Source organism: Zingiber officinale, chromosome 1A (genome assembly GCF_018446385.1).
Source record: "Zingiber officinale cultivar Zhangliang chromosome 1A, Zo_v1.1, whole genome shotgun sequence".
Lineage (NCBI taxonomy): Eukaryota > Viridiplantae > Streptophyta > Magnoliopsida > Zingiberales > Zingiberaceae > Zingiber > Zingiber officinale.
In genome coordinates this window covers 104805454-104818724 of record NC_055987.1, presented here as the reverse complement: position 1 = coordinate 104818724, position 13271 = coordinate 104805454, and the positions used below count along the sequence as shown (strand labels likewise).

Here is a 13271-nt window from a genome sequence, read left to right as displayed (position 1 = left end):
GTCTCCAAATCCTGCTGGATCCGAAACCTTCTCTTGGAACTATATTGTGTTGGTGCAATATCCTTCAGGTCAAGGTTGATCTGGGTAACCAAGCTGAGTCTTGGTTTGGGTTTAGATGTTTGACAATAAGATATTGATTGAAGAAGAGTCAAGTAGGTCAAGGTTGACTGGATACTTGACTGGGAAGTCCTAACTGGGATGTTAGGCAAAATGAAAGACCTAGTGAGTGAAGCTAGGCAAGATGAAAGTGGTGAGAAGCGTAAGAAAGTCCCGTGAGTGAAGCCAGTGTCGTGAGTGAAGCGGTGAAAGTCCTAGTGAGTGAAGCTAGCAGAAAGAAAGTCCTAGTGAGTGAAGCTAGGCGGATGAAAACCTAGTGAGTGAAGCTAGTGAAAGTCCCGGTGAGTCAGGCGAGGAAAATCCAGATGGATCAAGGATGATCGGACATCCGGAGTTGGAAGTAAGTCAAAGGATTGATCGGATACTTGGCATGAAAGAAAAGTCCAAGTAGGTCAAAGGGATTGACCGGATACTTGGCACGAGAAAGTCCAAGTGGGTCAAAGGATTGACCGACACTTGGTAAGGGAGTCCTAGCAGGTCAAGGGAGTGACTAGATGCTAGGCATGACATACCAACAGTCAAGGTTGACCGGATGTTGGTGGATATTTGGGACTTGGTTTTGGACAAAAATCATGATCCGTGGATCGATTCAGATGTCCCAATCGATCGCTGGATCGATTGACGCCTGCTTCGCGCGATAAGCGCTGGATCGATCCGTGGATCGATCCAGCGCTTTCGCGATAAGCGCTCGATCGATCCGTGGATCGATCCAAAGCCTCCGATCGATTGGGAACATTCGAATCGATCGGGACCGGCTGGTTAGCCGCTTTATAGGCAGCGCTCATGGTCATGCGAAGAACTCTCGATTCACTCGAGCTCTCGCCACTCCTCCATGGCACAAAGCCGATCGCCGTTCTTGAAGGATCTTGAAGCTCTCCAAGTCAAGAGGCGGATCAAAGCCAAGAAGAGAAGCTAGGGTTAGGGTTTTGTACTCATTGTAAGCTTGTAAGCTTGTATTTCTTGTATCCTTTCCCTCTCTTCTTGTATTGAGTATTGTAGGGCTTCTCCGCCCTTGGTAGTTACCACAAAGGAGAGTTTTATTTAGTGGAGGGTGTGTGTGTTGGTGTGGATCCTTGGATTAGTCACCTCTTGTGAGGTGGATACCAAGTAAAACCAACCGTGTTAGCGTTGTGTGTTTGTTTCTGTATTTTCCGCTGCACATCTTTGAAGGAACAAGCAACGCCGAGCACCGAGCGAACGCGACGAACTATTCACCCCCCCCCCCCCCTCTCTAGCTACTTTTGGTCCTAACATATTGTTTAGTCCACAAGGCCACATTGGTTTATTGTTTTAATGTGATAATGTTAGTGTGATCCACTACTAGAAATATAGCTTATTACGACATTTTCTTTATGACATTTAAATTTAAATGTCACTATAAATATTTTTTAATGACATTTATCAAAAAAGATTATTTTAAATATAAAAATATCATATTAGATAATATATAGTGACATATTTCACCAAATGTCACCAAATTAGTAACCTAATAATCACTTAATAATTAATTTTTTTTGTTTTTTTTCCCTGCCCTAACGCTAACCCGGCCCTTTCCCTCATCACAAAAATCGCGATTTTCTTTCTCCTCTGTACTCGCTCGCCGCTCCCCCACCCTAAGCGCCGCTCCGATCCTCTCCCTTTCTCTTCCGTTAGCTGCTCTCGTCATCGCTGCTTTTCTCCGTGCTCCTCCCTAATATGCTCTCAGCGGCGCTCCTCTCCCTTTCTCCTCCCTCTGCTCTCGTTCGTTGCCGCTCCTCTCCCTAATCTGCTCTCACTGTCGCTGGGATCTTCACCCACGCTCACGCATACTTGTGCCGCCGCCGGCCTCCACCATGATTCCTCCACAGCACTGCATACACGCTGTGATTCTGCCTTTCTCCTCCCAAACTCATTCTTGTCGTCGCTGCTCCCTAATCTGCGGATCTCATCGTGATTTGTAATGTTTTTTTTAATGTTCTGGATTGGAAGTTTTGCATTGTATATGCTCCTAACTAATTTCTTGCTAATTTCTTTTTTTTTTTAGGTTGTGGATTGGAAGAATTTAATAGTCGCCTTGCTCCTTTCTACCTAATCGAATCAAACAGGTATATATAATAATAGTTTTAAGTTTCAGTCCTTATCTAACAAGCTTCACTTGTATATGTGTTTGGTCTTTTTTCTTTGAATTTTGATGGATAGGTTTCTTTCTTATGTTAAGATAAGAAATGAGATTATAAACAGGAAATATAGATTAGTGTCAAATAGGAAAAGTTAGCCAAAGTATAAACAGTTTAACATTAAAATGTATTAATGATATTTATGCAAAAAAAAAAAAAATCAATGTGAGGGATTAACAACATTGAACCAAATAATCTGAGAATACAATTTGTTCCTTGTTACACAAAGAAAATCACATGGATAAATGTGCAGAGCAGAACAAAAATTGTATTATACATGTACAAATACAAGGAGAATTAAGGGATAGGTAGTATACATGTTCTTTGTATCTAACTTCTGCTTATATTACTCTTTGTATCTAACTTCTGCTAAAATCTGCCTTATATCGAGAACAAGGAGAATTAAGGGATAGGTAGTAGAACTGCCTACAAATCTGTTTATAGTAATTAGTTTATGCTATACAGTTATAACTAGTGTCTATTAGTAAGCTTGAAGCAAGAGATAGATGCATATCTTGCTCATTAGTAACCCATTTGATGAACTTGTTGATGTCGCACTATTCCACATATTTTTGTCCAATATTAAGATATGGGAGGTGGCTATAAATGGACATTAACTAAAATATGTCAAATCAGAAGTTAGTGATCCTTTTTAATTAAACTAATTGCATGATAATAAATAAAAACATAAATATTTACTTCGGAACAGGTGCTTTTCCAGGCTTCCACAAGCCATATACTCGTATACTAGCAGCCTATGGCTACCCTCACAGCAATAACCACTAAGTTTGACAAGATGCGGGTGACTTAGTTGCCCCAGGTAGTTAACTTCTGCCTGAAAAGCAAAAGGTGAACTCATTTTATAATACTATCATAAAAGCATAAAAAAGATACTATGCAAAACATGTGGCTTCAATATCTTCTATTATTTGTCACAGGAAACATCAGAATATGTTCTTCCCAGTAGTCATAACGCATCTCTAGACATAGTAAATGTAAAATTCAGCCAAAATGCTTTAGAGTTATAGTTATAGGGATTCCATACTAATTTACATATTTAGATATGCATTTTTAAAGATAAGAACCTGATAAAATCCTTTAACTACTGAATAAACTTAAATGCCAAATCAACTTATATGTAACAAATAATTCCCAAGGCGCCATAGTAGCTTCCATTTGCATACCTAGTCAGACAGGATCTTAACTTATCCTCTTATTTGCTGTAGAGTTGTAGAAATGAGATCCTCTCATGCAATACCTTATCCTTTTGTCCTAAAAACTTTGATTATGTATTTCACAAACTATGTATAGCCAAGCATGGTTGCATGTGTTTAAGAGCCAAGAAAAATGAATAATTTTATTCCACATCAGATATCTGGCAATTTGCACCTAGGACATGATAAAAAAAAAGATACCATATTGAGTTATTTTTTTGTACTGTTGATTTTTATTAGCTGAGATAAATTATGTAGATGCTATAGATTGTTATGTTGTAGCCTCTTGAGTCCTTGTGTTATAAAGATTTATCTATATCTTGAGTTCTCTAACTTGTGAATTTTATTTGTGATACAGTTCTTTATTTATAAGTGTTAAATTTAGTATACATGCATTTTAAAATTTAACAATATATCATAATGTTAAATTAATTTTAATAAGTTTTTTTTTAGGATCATTATGGATAAGAGTTGGATGTTTTTACCAAGACAAACTGAGGAGTATAGAAATAGTGTTCAAAGTTTCTAACATTTTGCATTTTCTAATGCAAATATAAATGGAATGATTTTATGTCCATGTATACAGTGTAAGATTGGTATATTTGTTTCCAGAGAGGTTACCTTTGATCATTTGACGGTTGATGGATTTATCAAAGGTTATACTCATTGGGTAGCTCATGGAGAGATATCATATAGTACATCTACAAACTCTGCTTCTGTTCCATCTAAAATTATGCAGATGATATGCAAGGTTTAGTTTATGAGGCATTTGGGATCTCAGACAATGATACTATAATTAGCACATCAGAATTTGAAAATGATAACGAGATTCCAACGGGAGAGGCTGAGAAATTCTATAAATTAATTGATGATTCACAAAAAGAATTATATCCAGGATGCAAGAAATTCTCAAAACTTGCATTCATGATTCGCTTGCTTCACTTAAAGTGTCTAGGCAAAATTAATAATAAGATTTTTGATATGCTTTTAGATTTGTTGAGAGAAGCATTTCCTAATGCAATGGATGATTTGCCTAAGTCATACTATGAAGCAGAGAAATTGATGAAGTAAATAGGACTTGGTTATGAAAAGATTGATGCTTGTCCTAATGATTGCACTTTGTACTGAAGATTGGATAAAGAAAGAATTCAATGTGAAACATGTAGTGAGCTCAGATGGGAAACATCCAAAAATGATTCAACCGGTGAAAAGAGAAAATTTTCACGTAAGGTTTTATGGTATTTTCCAATAAAGCCTAGATTACAACGGTTGTTCATGTCATCCAAAATAGCATCCCATATGAGATGGCATTCTGAATCTCGCACAAAGGATGGCTACATGCGACATCCAGCTGACTCTCCGGCTTGGCAAACATTTGATCATAAACACTCAAAATTTGCAAAGGATCCTAGGAACATAAGGCTTGGTTTAGCATCAGATGGATTTAATCCATTCAAAAATATGAGTGTGGCACATAGTACATGGCCGGTCATTTTAATGCCATATAATCTTCCACCATGGATGTGTATGAAGCAACCATACTTTATGTTGTCATTATTGATACCCGGCCCATTTGCTCCAGGAAATAACATCGACGTCTACTTGCAACCTCTTATTGCAGATTTAAAGGATTTGTGGGAGACAGGAGTGCAAACATATGATGCATCAACTAAACAAAATTTTCAATTGCATGCCGCATTATTATGGACAATAAGTGATTTTCCTGGATATGCAACCTTATCAGGATGGAGCACTAAAGGACAGCTTGCATGCCCAGTATGTCATAAATTTACATATTCAAAATGGTTAAAAAAATGGTGGAAAATACTGCTATATGGGTCACCGTAAGTTTTTAAATAGTGATCATGTGTTTCGAAAAAATGCTCAATTGTTTGATGGCACGGAAGAATTTGGAAGACCACCACCCACACTATAAGGAGACATGGTGATGGATGAGATGAAAATTTTAAAATTTACATTTGGGAAAACAATTAATGATAATTCAGCACTACCATTTAATTGGAAAAAATTGAGTATTTTTTTGATTTACCGTATTGGAAGGATAATGTGATACGCCACAATCTTGACCTTATGCATATTGAAAAGAATGTGTGCCAAAATATGTGTGGGACATTGATGAATATGGAAGGAAAAACAAAAGATAATCTTAAATCACGACTTGATTTGCAAGAAATGGGGACAAGAACAACACTTCATCCTATTGAGAAAGGACCAAAGAAAGTTTATTTATCTCCAGCATCTTTTTCAATGGGGAAAAAAGAGAAGAACATGTTTTGCAAGGTTTTAAAGCAAATTAAAGTTCCAGATGGCTATGCATCTAACATATCATGATGTGTTCAAATGAAACCGCCAAAAATAATTGGTCTAAAAAGTCATGACAATCATATTTTGATGCAGCAATTGTTGCCAGTAGCATTACGTAGAACCTTGTCTAAGTTAGTTCGAGTTCCGTTGATTAGATTAAGCAGATATTTTCGAGAGTTATATAGTAAAGTAATCTCTCCTACGGATATGATTCGTCTGAGGAGAGATATTGCAGTGATCCTTTGTGAGTTGGAAAAGATTTTTCCTCCCTCATTTTTTGACATAATGGTTCATCTAACTATTCATTTGGCTACTGAAGTACAACTTGCTGGGCCAGTTCACTATCATTGGATGTATCCAATTGAAAGGTAATATATATATATATATATATATATATATATATATATATATATATATATATATATATATATCTTTTTAATGTTATTACATTTGTAATATATTATTTGTTAAATAATACTAATTCCTGTGTTTTTGACATAAGGTACCTAGGGACATTGAAGTCCTATGTCCGAAATAGAAATAGGCCAGAAGGATCTATTGCTGAGGGTTATTTGGCTGAGGAATGTTTGACATTCTGCTCTTTATATTTAGCAGATTATGTAGAGACAAGATTTAATCAATCATCAAGAAATGATAATGCAAATATTGACTCAACATTTGCATTAGATGTGTTTAACACATCTGGCTATGCACTTGGAAAGGCCATTGCTACTAAGTTTGATATTGAGATATTAAAGAATGCACATCAATATGTGTTATTCAATTGTCATCGCTTACAATCTTATATAGAGTATGTTTTATATAATTCATGCTGTTTAAATATAAAACTATTTAGTCATTATTATTTATGAAATTAATATTACTAATTTGCAGTGAACATCGTGGAATTGTGCAACTTAGTCATCCACGTCTTCCATTACACCAAATTGAACGTATACATAGTGAAACTTTTGCCTCATGGTTTGCTAATCATTTAAGTTGTGTTGTAATAGTTATTAAAAATACATATTATTTTTTTTCAAATATAAATGAGTGAGTCCTTCTTGTATGATAGATTGAAGATACAAATCTTCCAGAAGATGATCCTATTTCAAATGATTTGAGATCACTTGCTAGAGGCCCAAATATCATTGGGATACAATATCATAAATTCGTTTCAAATGGATTTAGGTTTTATACAAAAGAAGTGGAACGTAAGAGGAAAACTCAAAATTGTGATGTGACTGTTAGGGCAACTACTTCAAGTTATTCAAGTATAAAAGATCACAATCCAGTATTAAGCAAACTTGATTATTATGGGATTTTGCAAAATGTGATTGAGTTGGATTATGGGGGAGGCCGAAAAGTTGCTTTATTTGAATGCAAGTGGGTCTCCAAAGGCAAACGACTAAAATTGGATGAAGATGGTTTTATGTTGGCCAATTTTAAAGATGTTAGGTGTCATAATGAGCCTTATATTTTAGCATCTCAGGCTATGCAAGTATTTTATGTGGAAGATCCAAATGATTGTGATTGGCATGTCATTATCACGACTGATGCACGAGCGAAGTATAATATGCAGCCTATGGCAGATGTTGATACATATCTTCAAAGTTATATTTGTAATTCAGAAGATTGCAATGAACATGAAGAAGTAGTCTGGGTTCGTGATGATATTGCAGGAGTGGAAATTGATACTGATTTATGAAGAGATTTTATCTAGTCTATGCATTATGTTTAGTCAATTATCATTGTAAAAATAGTAGAATAGATTCTTACTATATATGTTTGGAGGATATATGGTGATATGCATTTTCTCTTCATTTTTAACTATTGAGTTTTTATAATTTATAATCTGTTACTAACTTTTATTTGTAGTAAGAATGGCTCCTAAGCGCCGAACTAAGAGAAAATCACCAAGTATAAGTAAAAATCACACTGATCATGAACAAGGTAATATCTCTTTTTATGCATGCCAAATTTTAATAACTGATTGTGTTTATTCATATTTATCTTTTTTTTTTTAATGAAAGCAATATTTTTATAGATGGTCAAAACATAGAAGGTACCTTGACTGACCAAAGAGATGTAGTTTCAAATCAACTACATGTTGATGTGCAAGGTAATGTCCCACTTGTTAAAAAGTAGAGGCTATTGTTGCATAACATCCATAGTGAGGATATGCTGCTGTACTATTGTTGTTACTGCTATGTTTGGTATACCATCCTTCATGTTGATTTAAAAAAAAAAATACTAGAAGAACAATGAAACAACTTGGGAGAATGTACCTGAAGAAAGGAAGTAAATAATCGGCTAAATACAGAAAGCAGAGTTCCTACAACATCTGGACCATAAAGTTCATGGACTGCATGAACTAAACCATAAGTTCCAAATTGAGCCTTATCGATCATTCCATGTATTAGCTCATTATTGTAAATATGCAAAACAAGTTGAGCACTATCATTCCCAATATACTCTTTTTGTATTCTTCCTTTCTTTTCAATAGTAAAAGGAAGGCAACCCCGTGTGACATAGTTAAGGATTGTAGTAATAACCTACAAAATAACAAAACCATCAGCATAAAAGTTGATGCAGTTAAGGTTATGCAGCGTCACCATCTCAATTACCTTGGATAAGTGCTATTCTTGACTGCCTTCTGCCCATACTTCCTGCACCGGTAGCCATCTTCAATGTGGAATAAATATCATAGTAAAAATGATGATTCATTTCATTGGAATTGCTATAAACTGATTACCTATTTAACTACATGCTTATTATTTATAATCTGTTAATAACAAAAACAAAGAGATGTCAATTCAAATGGAGAAATTGGAAGTCTGAACTAAAAAGAAAGTACTATGATCCTGAGTTGTCAATTCAAATTCTTTTACAACAAAGAGATGAAAGAGCTCAAGTAGAACAATATATGCGACTAGTTGCTTTTTGGAACACAGAAAAATCAAAGGTATGTATTTTATTTATTTAAAATATAATGTTAGTAGACTTTTATTTTATGTATATGTGTAATTTTATATATTAGGAAAGAAGTGAAAAGAATAAAAATGCAAGAAAGCAAAGGATAATGAATCAAACCACAGGAAGGACATCTTTTTCTCAAGTGCAACAAACATTGGTAGATCTTTTTATTATATTATAATTTTATGTGCATTTGATTATAGAAATTAGTAACCAAATATATTTCAGGAAAAAGAAAAGGGACATCCTCCAACACGAGTTGAATTATTTCATGCATGTTTTACGCATGCTAATGGAACTCCCTCAAGTAATATTGTAAAAGAACGATTGGTAAGATGATTTATACTCTTCATTTATTTTATTTTAAAGTATTTTTTAATTATCATTATGTATTAACTAAATCTTAATATATCTTGAAGGCTGCAATGAAAGAACTAGAAAATCAACTTCCTGAAGATTACAATGATCAAGTGAGCCCGAATGATATATTTGCTCAAATCATGGGACCAGATAGATCTGGTCGAGTACGTATGCTTGGTGATGGAATTAGCCCATCTGATTTATGGGGAGTAGTTCCTAGTCGTGGCACATGCAATCGACTAGTTATGGAACAGAATGCAAAGTTAGAACAGATGAATGAACAAATCAAAAAGCAAGGTCAACATATTACAATGTTAGAAACAAAGATTTCTGAACAATCAAGCACAAATCCTCTTTCAAATTCTAATAATAGTCGACACACTTCATCAAGTAGCAATCTACAAGGTTCTATTCCATCTCGTCCAACCTTACAGGTAAGATTTTTTTTTAATTTCTATTTTATTATATATTCTACACATCTTGAAAAATTGATGTTATATCTTTCACTTTCATGTAGATTGGAAGTTCTGTCTTGATTAAAAGTTTATTTGATTCAACAAAAACTGTAGCAAAAGGATTGCTCCTTGACATGGATCCAAATAATATAGTAGGGAGACAAAAATTAGGACTAAATTGGTGTGAAGTACAAGTACTAGTTGTCCTAGAACCCGAAGAAAATTTAATTAAACCTTATGATTTTTTACAAAGGTTTGAGGATGCACTTGGAGGATTGATAGCTTGGCCTTGTCATTTGGTATGATTTAAACATTTTAGTGAAATATTATTAATTTTTTATATTTATCATGTTATTAAAATTTTAAATAAATATGAAATGTATTTGCAGTTGACAATGTGCGAAGATTTCTATTAGTGCATATAGAATAATACTTTATATGTTTCTCATTCGGTATGCTTTTCAATCTTTTAAATTATGTTTATTAGGCTTATATTTTCATTGTTTAATTTACTTATACAAATTTATTGATTGTATTTGTAGGTGACAGGTACTTGGATTTTGCATATGATGGTTGAAGATGGTTGATAGTAAATTAGTTAGTTTTTTATTTTATAAGACTTTGTTAGTTTTAGAACTCAATGATTTGTTAGTATTTAGTTAACATTGGATTCAATACTTTTACATTAGTAATGCATTTGTATTTTTGTGATGATGGGATGAATTATATATGATGACATGGCGAATGGATTGGATATTTTGGATATAAAAAATTTTTATTCTTATTGTGATGATGGTTAAATTGTGATGATGTGTAACTTTTTCTATTATGTGATGAATGTTTTGTGTTCTGAATAAATATTATTAATTTATTGTGGTGTATTCTAAATGTTTCTATTTAATGTTTTTATAAAATATTATAATTAACATTTCATAATGTCATTATAGATTATATAAGATGACACTTTAAAATATCCTTATAAATTATCATTACTAACATAATTTATTGTCCTTATATAAAAATTTAAAACATTTATAATTGTCAATATAAATTAGGTTAGGTGACATTTATATTTGTCCTTATTTATATAATAAAAAGACATGCATAAATGTCCATGAAATATGTTTTCGTGACAATTTCGATTGTCATTATATTCCTATATTTAAGACACTTTTGAAGTTAGCATAAATATTATATAATAACATTATACAAATGTCAGGAATGCTAGAGGGTCTATGCTAACACCGCATATCAATACATTTTTCGGTGGTGTCACCATAGCTTTAGTGTCACTAAAAGTATACTATAAGGGCATTTATGTGTGTCCTTAAAGACCTTAATTCTAGTAGTGATCTATCTCTCAAGAAATCCCATTCAACATTAGCACACTAAACATATTGAAATGGATATCCACTTTGTACGCGAGAAAGCTGCCCATGGACAGGTTTGTGTTCTTCATGTTCCGTCTCATTATCAGATTGTCAACATCTTCACTAAAGGACTTCTGCGCATACTCTTTGATGACTTTCGAGAAAACCTCAACGTATGACAACCTCCCACATCGATTGTGGGGGTGTGTTAGATTATGGAAATAATCTATGTATAATATTTTATTATTAGAGTGTAAATAACAACCTTGTTAGATTATGAAAATAATCTCTGTATAATTTTTTATTATGTAAATAACCATCTTAAGTGTAGTCTAATAATACTCATGTACTCTTGTATATATTTCACCCAGATGAATAAGAATATCATGTACGATTTCTTACAAATACAATGAACAAGCCTGTTTTGATGGAATCACTCAGTGGCGTTACCTTCATAACTCATGCCAGTTTTTTTATTACAATGATCAAATTTTTAGAAGGTAAATTTATGCAGTGTGACTTCCTAACAATTAATGTCTGACTCGTTCATAAGCAAGTTGTGCTATTCTTATTAATATAAAATCATTTGAAGTAAATATAAAATTCATCATTTCTTAAAAGAAATATTCTCTATCATGGGAACTAGATAAATTACTTCAACGACATGTGACTTACTATTTATCTATTTTATTTTGTTAATTGGTGTCTTCTGTTTAATATTGTCACCTTTGGGCATTGTGGTTTTGTATATATAAAGGAATTAATCTCTTTTTCTGGTTTTCAGTGATTATGAAAAAGATATTTTTTTTTAACTGAATTAATAAAACTACACTTGTGTAAGAATTCAACTGGTTCTTATTGTCCTAATTCAAACAAACAAAGAACGATAAGAGGCTAGGTTCAAATTCTTGTGTTAGATTTATTAGTATTACTAGTGCTTGAAATTTTGTTAATTATCGTAATCAGAATTTGGCATATCTATAAGTGAGAGTCAGGTTTGTAATCGAACCGAGCCGAATAGTAAGAGACTCAAGCTTGATTTGTTTTACCTAAGCTCGAGCTCGTCTCGAGTTAGATTCAGGCTATAATTCTTAAGCTCGAGCTTCACTCATAATAAAATTAAATAGTTCATGAACGACTCAAGTTCGGTTCGAAAATGACTCGTTTAAAAGTTAAACGAATTTAGTTCGAACTCGGCTCGTTAATATATGCATATACACACACACACTCATACACAAAAGTTGTATCATGGGCGACGCACAATGCACGCTTATGCGTCGTCCAATTATTTATTTATTTATTTTGGTTTACGGCTAAGTCATTTAGGGGTTTATCTTTTGAGTTTATAAGGGGTTGAGTTATAGTATTAAGCACAAAAAAATTTTCAAAACAAAATTATTTTAGGTGCTCGAAAGATATGTGGTATAAGGGGTGCAATATAACAAAACACACACAATCTCTCTCTCTTTATTATTATATATATATATATACACACACACACTAAATGAGTCTCTTAACGAACATGTTCACAAGTCTCTAAACGAACATGTTCGCAAGTTCACGAACCAAATATTGTTAAGCTCGAGCTCGACTTGATAATGCTTTCATGCTCGAAATTAGGATTGAGCTCGGCTTGTTAATTTAACCGAACAAACTTGAACGAACTTATTTTCAAAACGATACCCGAATAGTTCATGAGTGGCTTGGCTCGTTTAAACCCTTAAGTGAGAGGATGGAAGAAATTTTAATTAAAATGATTGAAGGCTATCACCAAAGTACAAGAGGAGAATTGCGAAGCCCCTTAGATGGCAAAGCATTTGACATATTAATCAAGTACTCAAGGTTCAATTCCTAGCTATGACGCACTAGAATTTTACTTTCATTGGGATGAAAAATCTAGAATATTGATGACTCGATGAGGAGTTGTACGACTTAATCAATTCGAAGAATTAGATACCTAGCATTTTTTTTTTGTGGCATTTTTTTTAACGCCCCCGTCAATCCGTCTCAGGACCAACACGGAGGAGGTAAATCACGGGCGGCTATTAGCCTTTGAAATAGTGACTATCATATAAGGGAGGTATTTACCTCGGCTTTGCCGAGATTCGAACCTCAGACCTCATTGTGGCAACACCTCATATGCTAGCCACTAGACCTATCCGAGGGGACGACAAGCCATTCACACTTATGAATTTACAATAGGTGGTGGGTGAAAAACTTTCATAGAATTAAATCGATCACTTCTTACATTGAAGGATTGAGAAGTTGAAAAAGAAATAGAATAGAGGAGGGGTATTA

General features: G+C 33.8%; 2 protein-coding genes across 5 annotated transcripts; both read left to right on the top strand.

Annotated features, from left to right (window-relative positions):
- The first annotated feature begins 1654 nt into the window (after positions 1–1654).
- On the top strand, positions 1655–10404 carry LOC122028082. Of its 4 annotated transcripts, none has more exons than XM_042587111.1 (10): positions 1655–2053; positions 2141–2201; positions 7691–7765; positions 7860–7934; positions 8853–8945; positions 9017–9118; positions 9208–9582; positions 9666–9902; positions 9993–10055; positions 10146–10404. In XM_042587111.1, the coding sequence occupies exons 4-9, from the start codon at positions 7920–7922 to the stop codon at positions 10017–10019; spliced, it is 849 nt and encodes a 282-aa protein (XP_042443045.1). In that variant the 5' UTR covers positions 1655–2053; positions 2141–2201; positions 7691–7765; positions 7860–7919; the 3' UTR covers positions 10020–10055; positions 10146–10404. The 4 variants fall into 4 exon arrangements, 3 of the variants coding, with proteins under 3 accessions (XP_042443045.1, XP_042443039.1, XP_042443053.1); XM_042587105.1 differs by having other exon boundaries at positions 7860–8777; XR_006124645.1 differs by having other exon boundaries at positions 7860–8945; positions 9857–9902.
- On the top strand, positions 6285–7680 carry LOC122028111. The gene is made up of 2 exons (XM_042587130.1): positions 6285–6806; positions 6888–7680. Exons 1-2 carry the CDS (start codon positions 6681–6683, stop codon positions 7518–7520), a joined length of 759 nt encoding a protein of 252 aa, XP_042443064.1. The 5' UTR covers positions 6285–6680; the 3' UTR covers positions 7521–7680.
- Positions 10405–13271: the final 2867 nt, after the last annotated feature.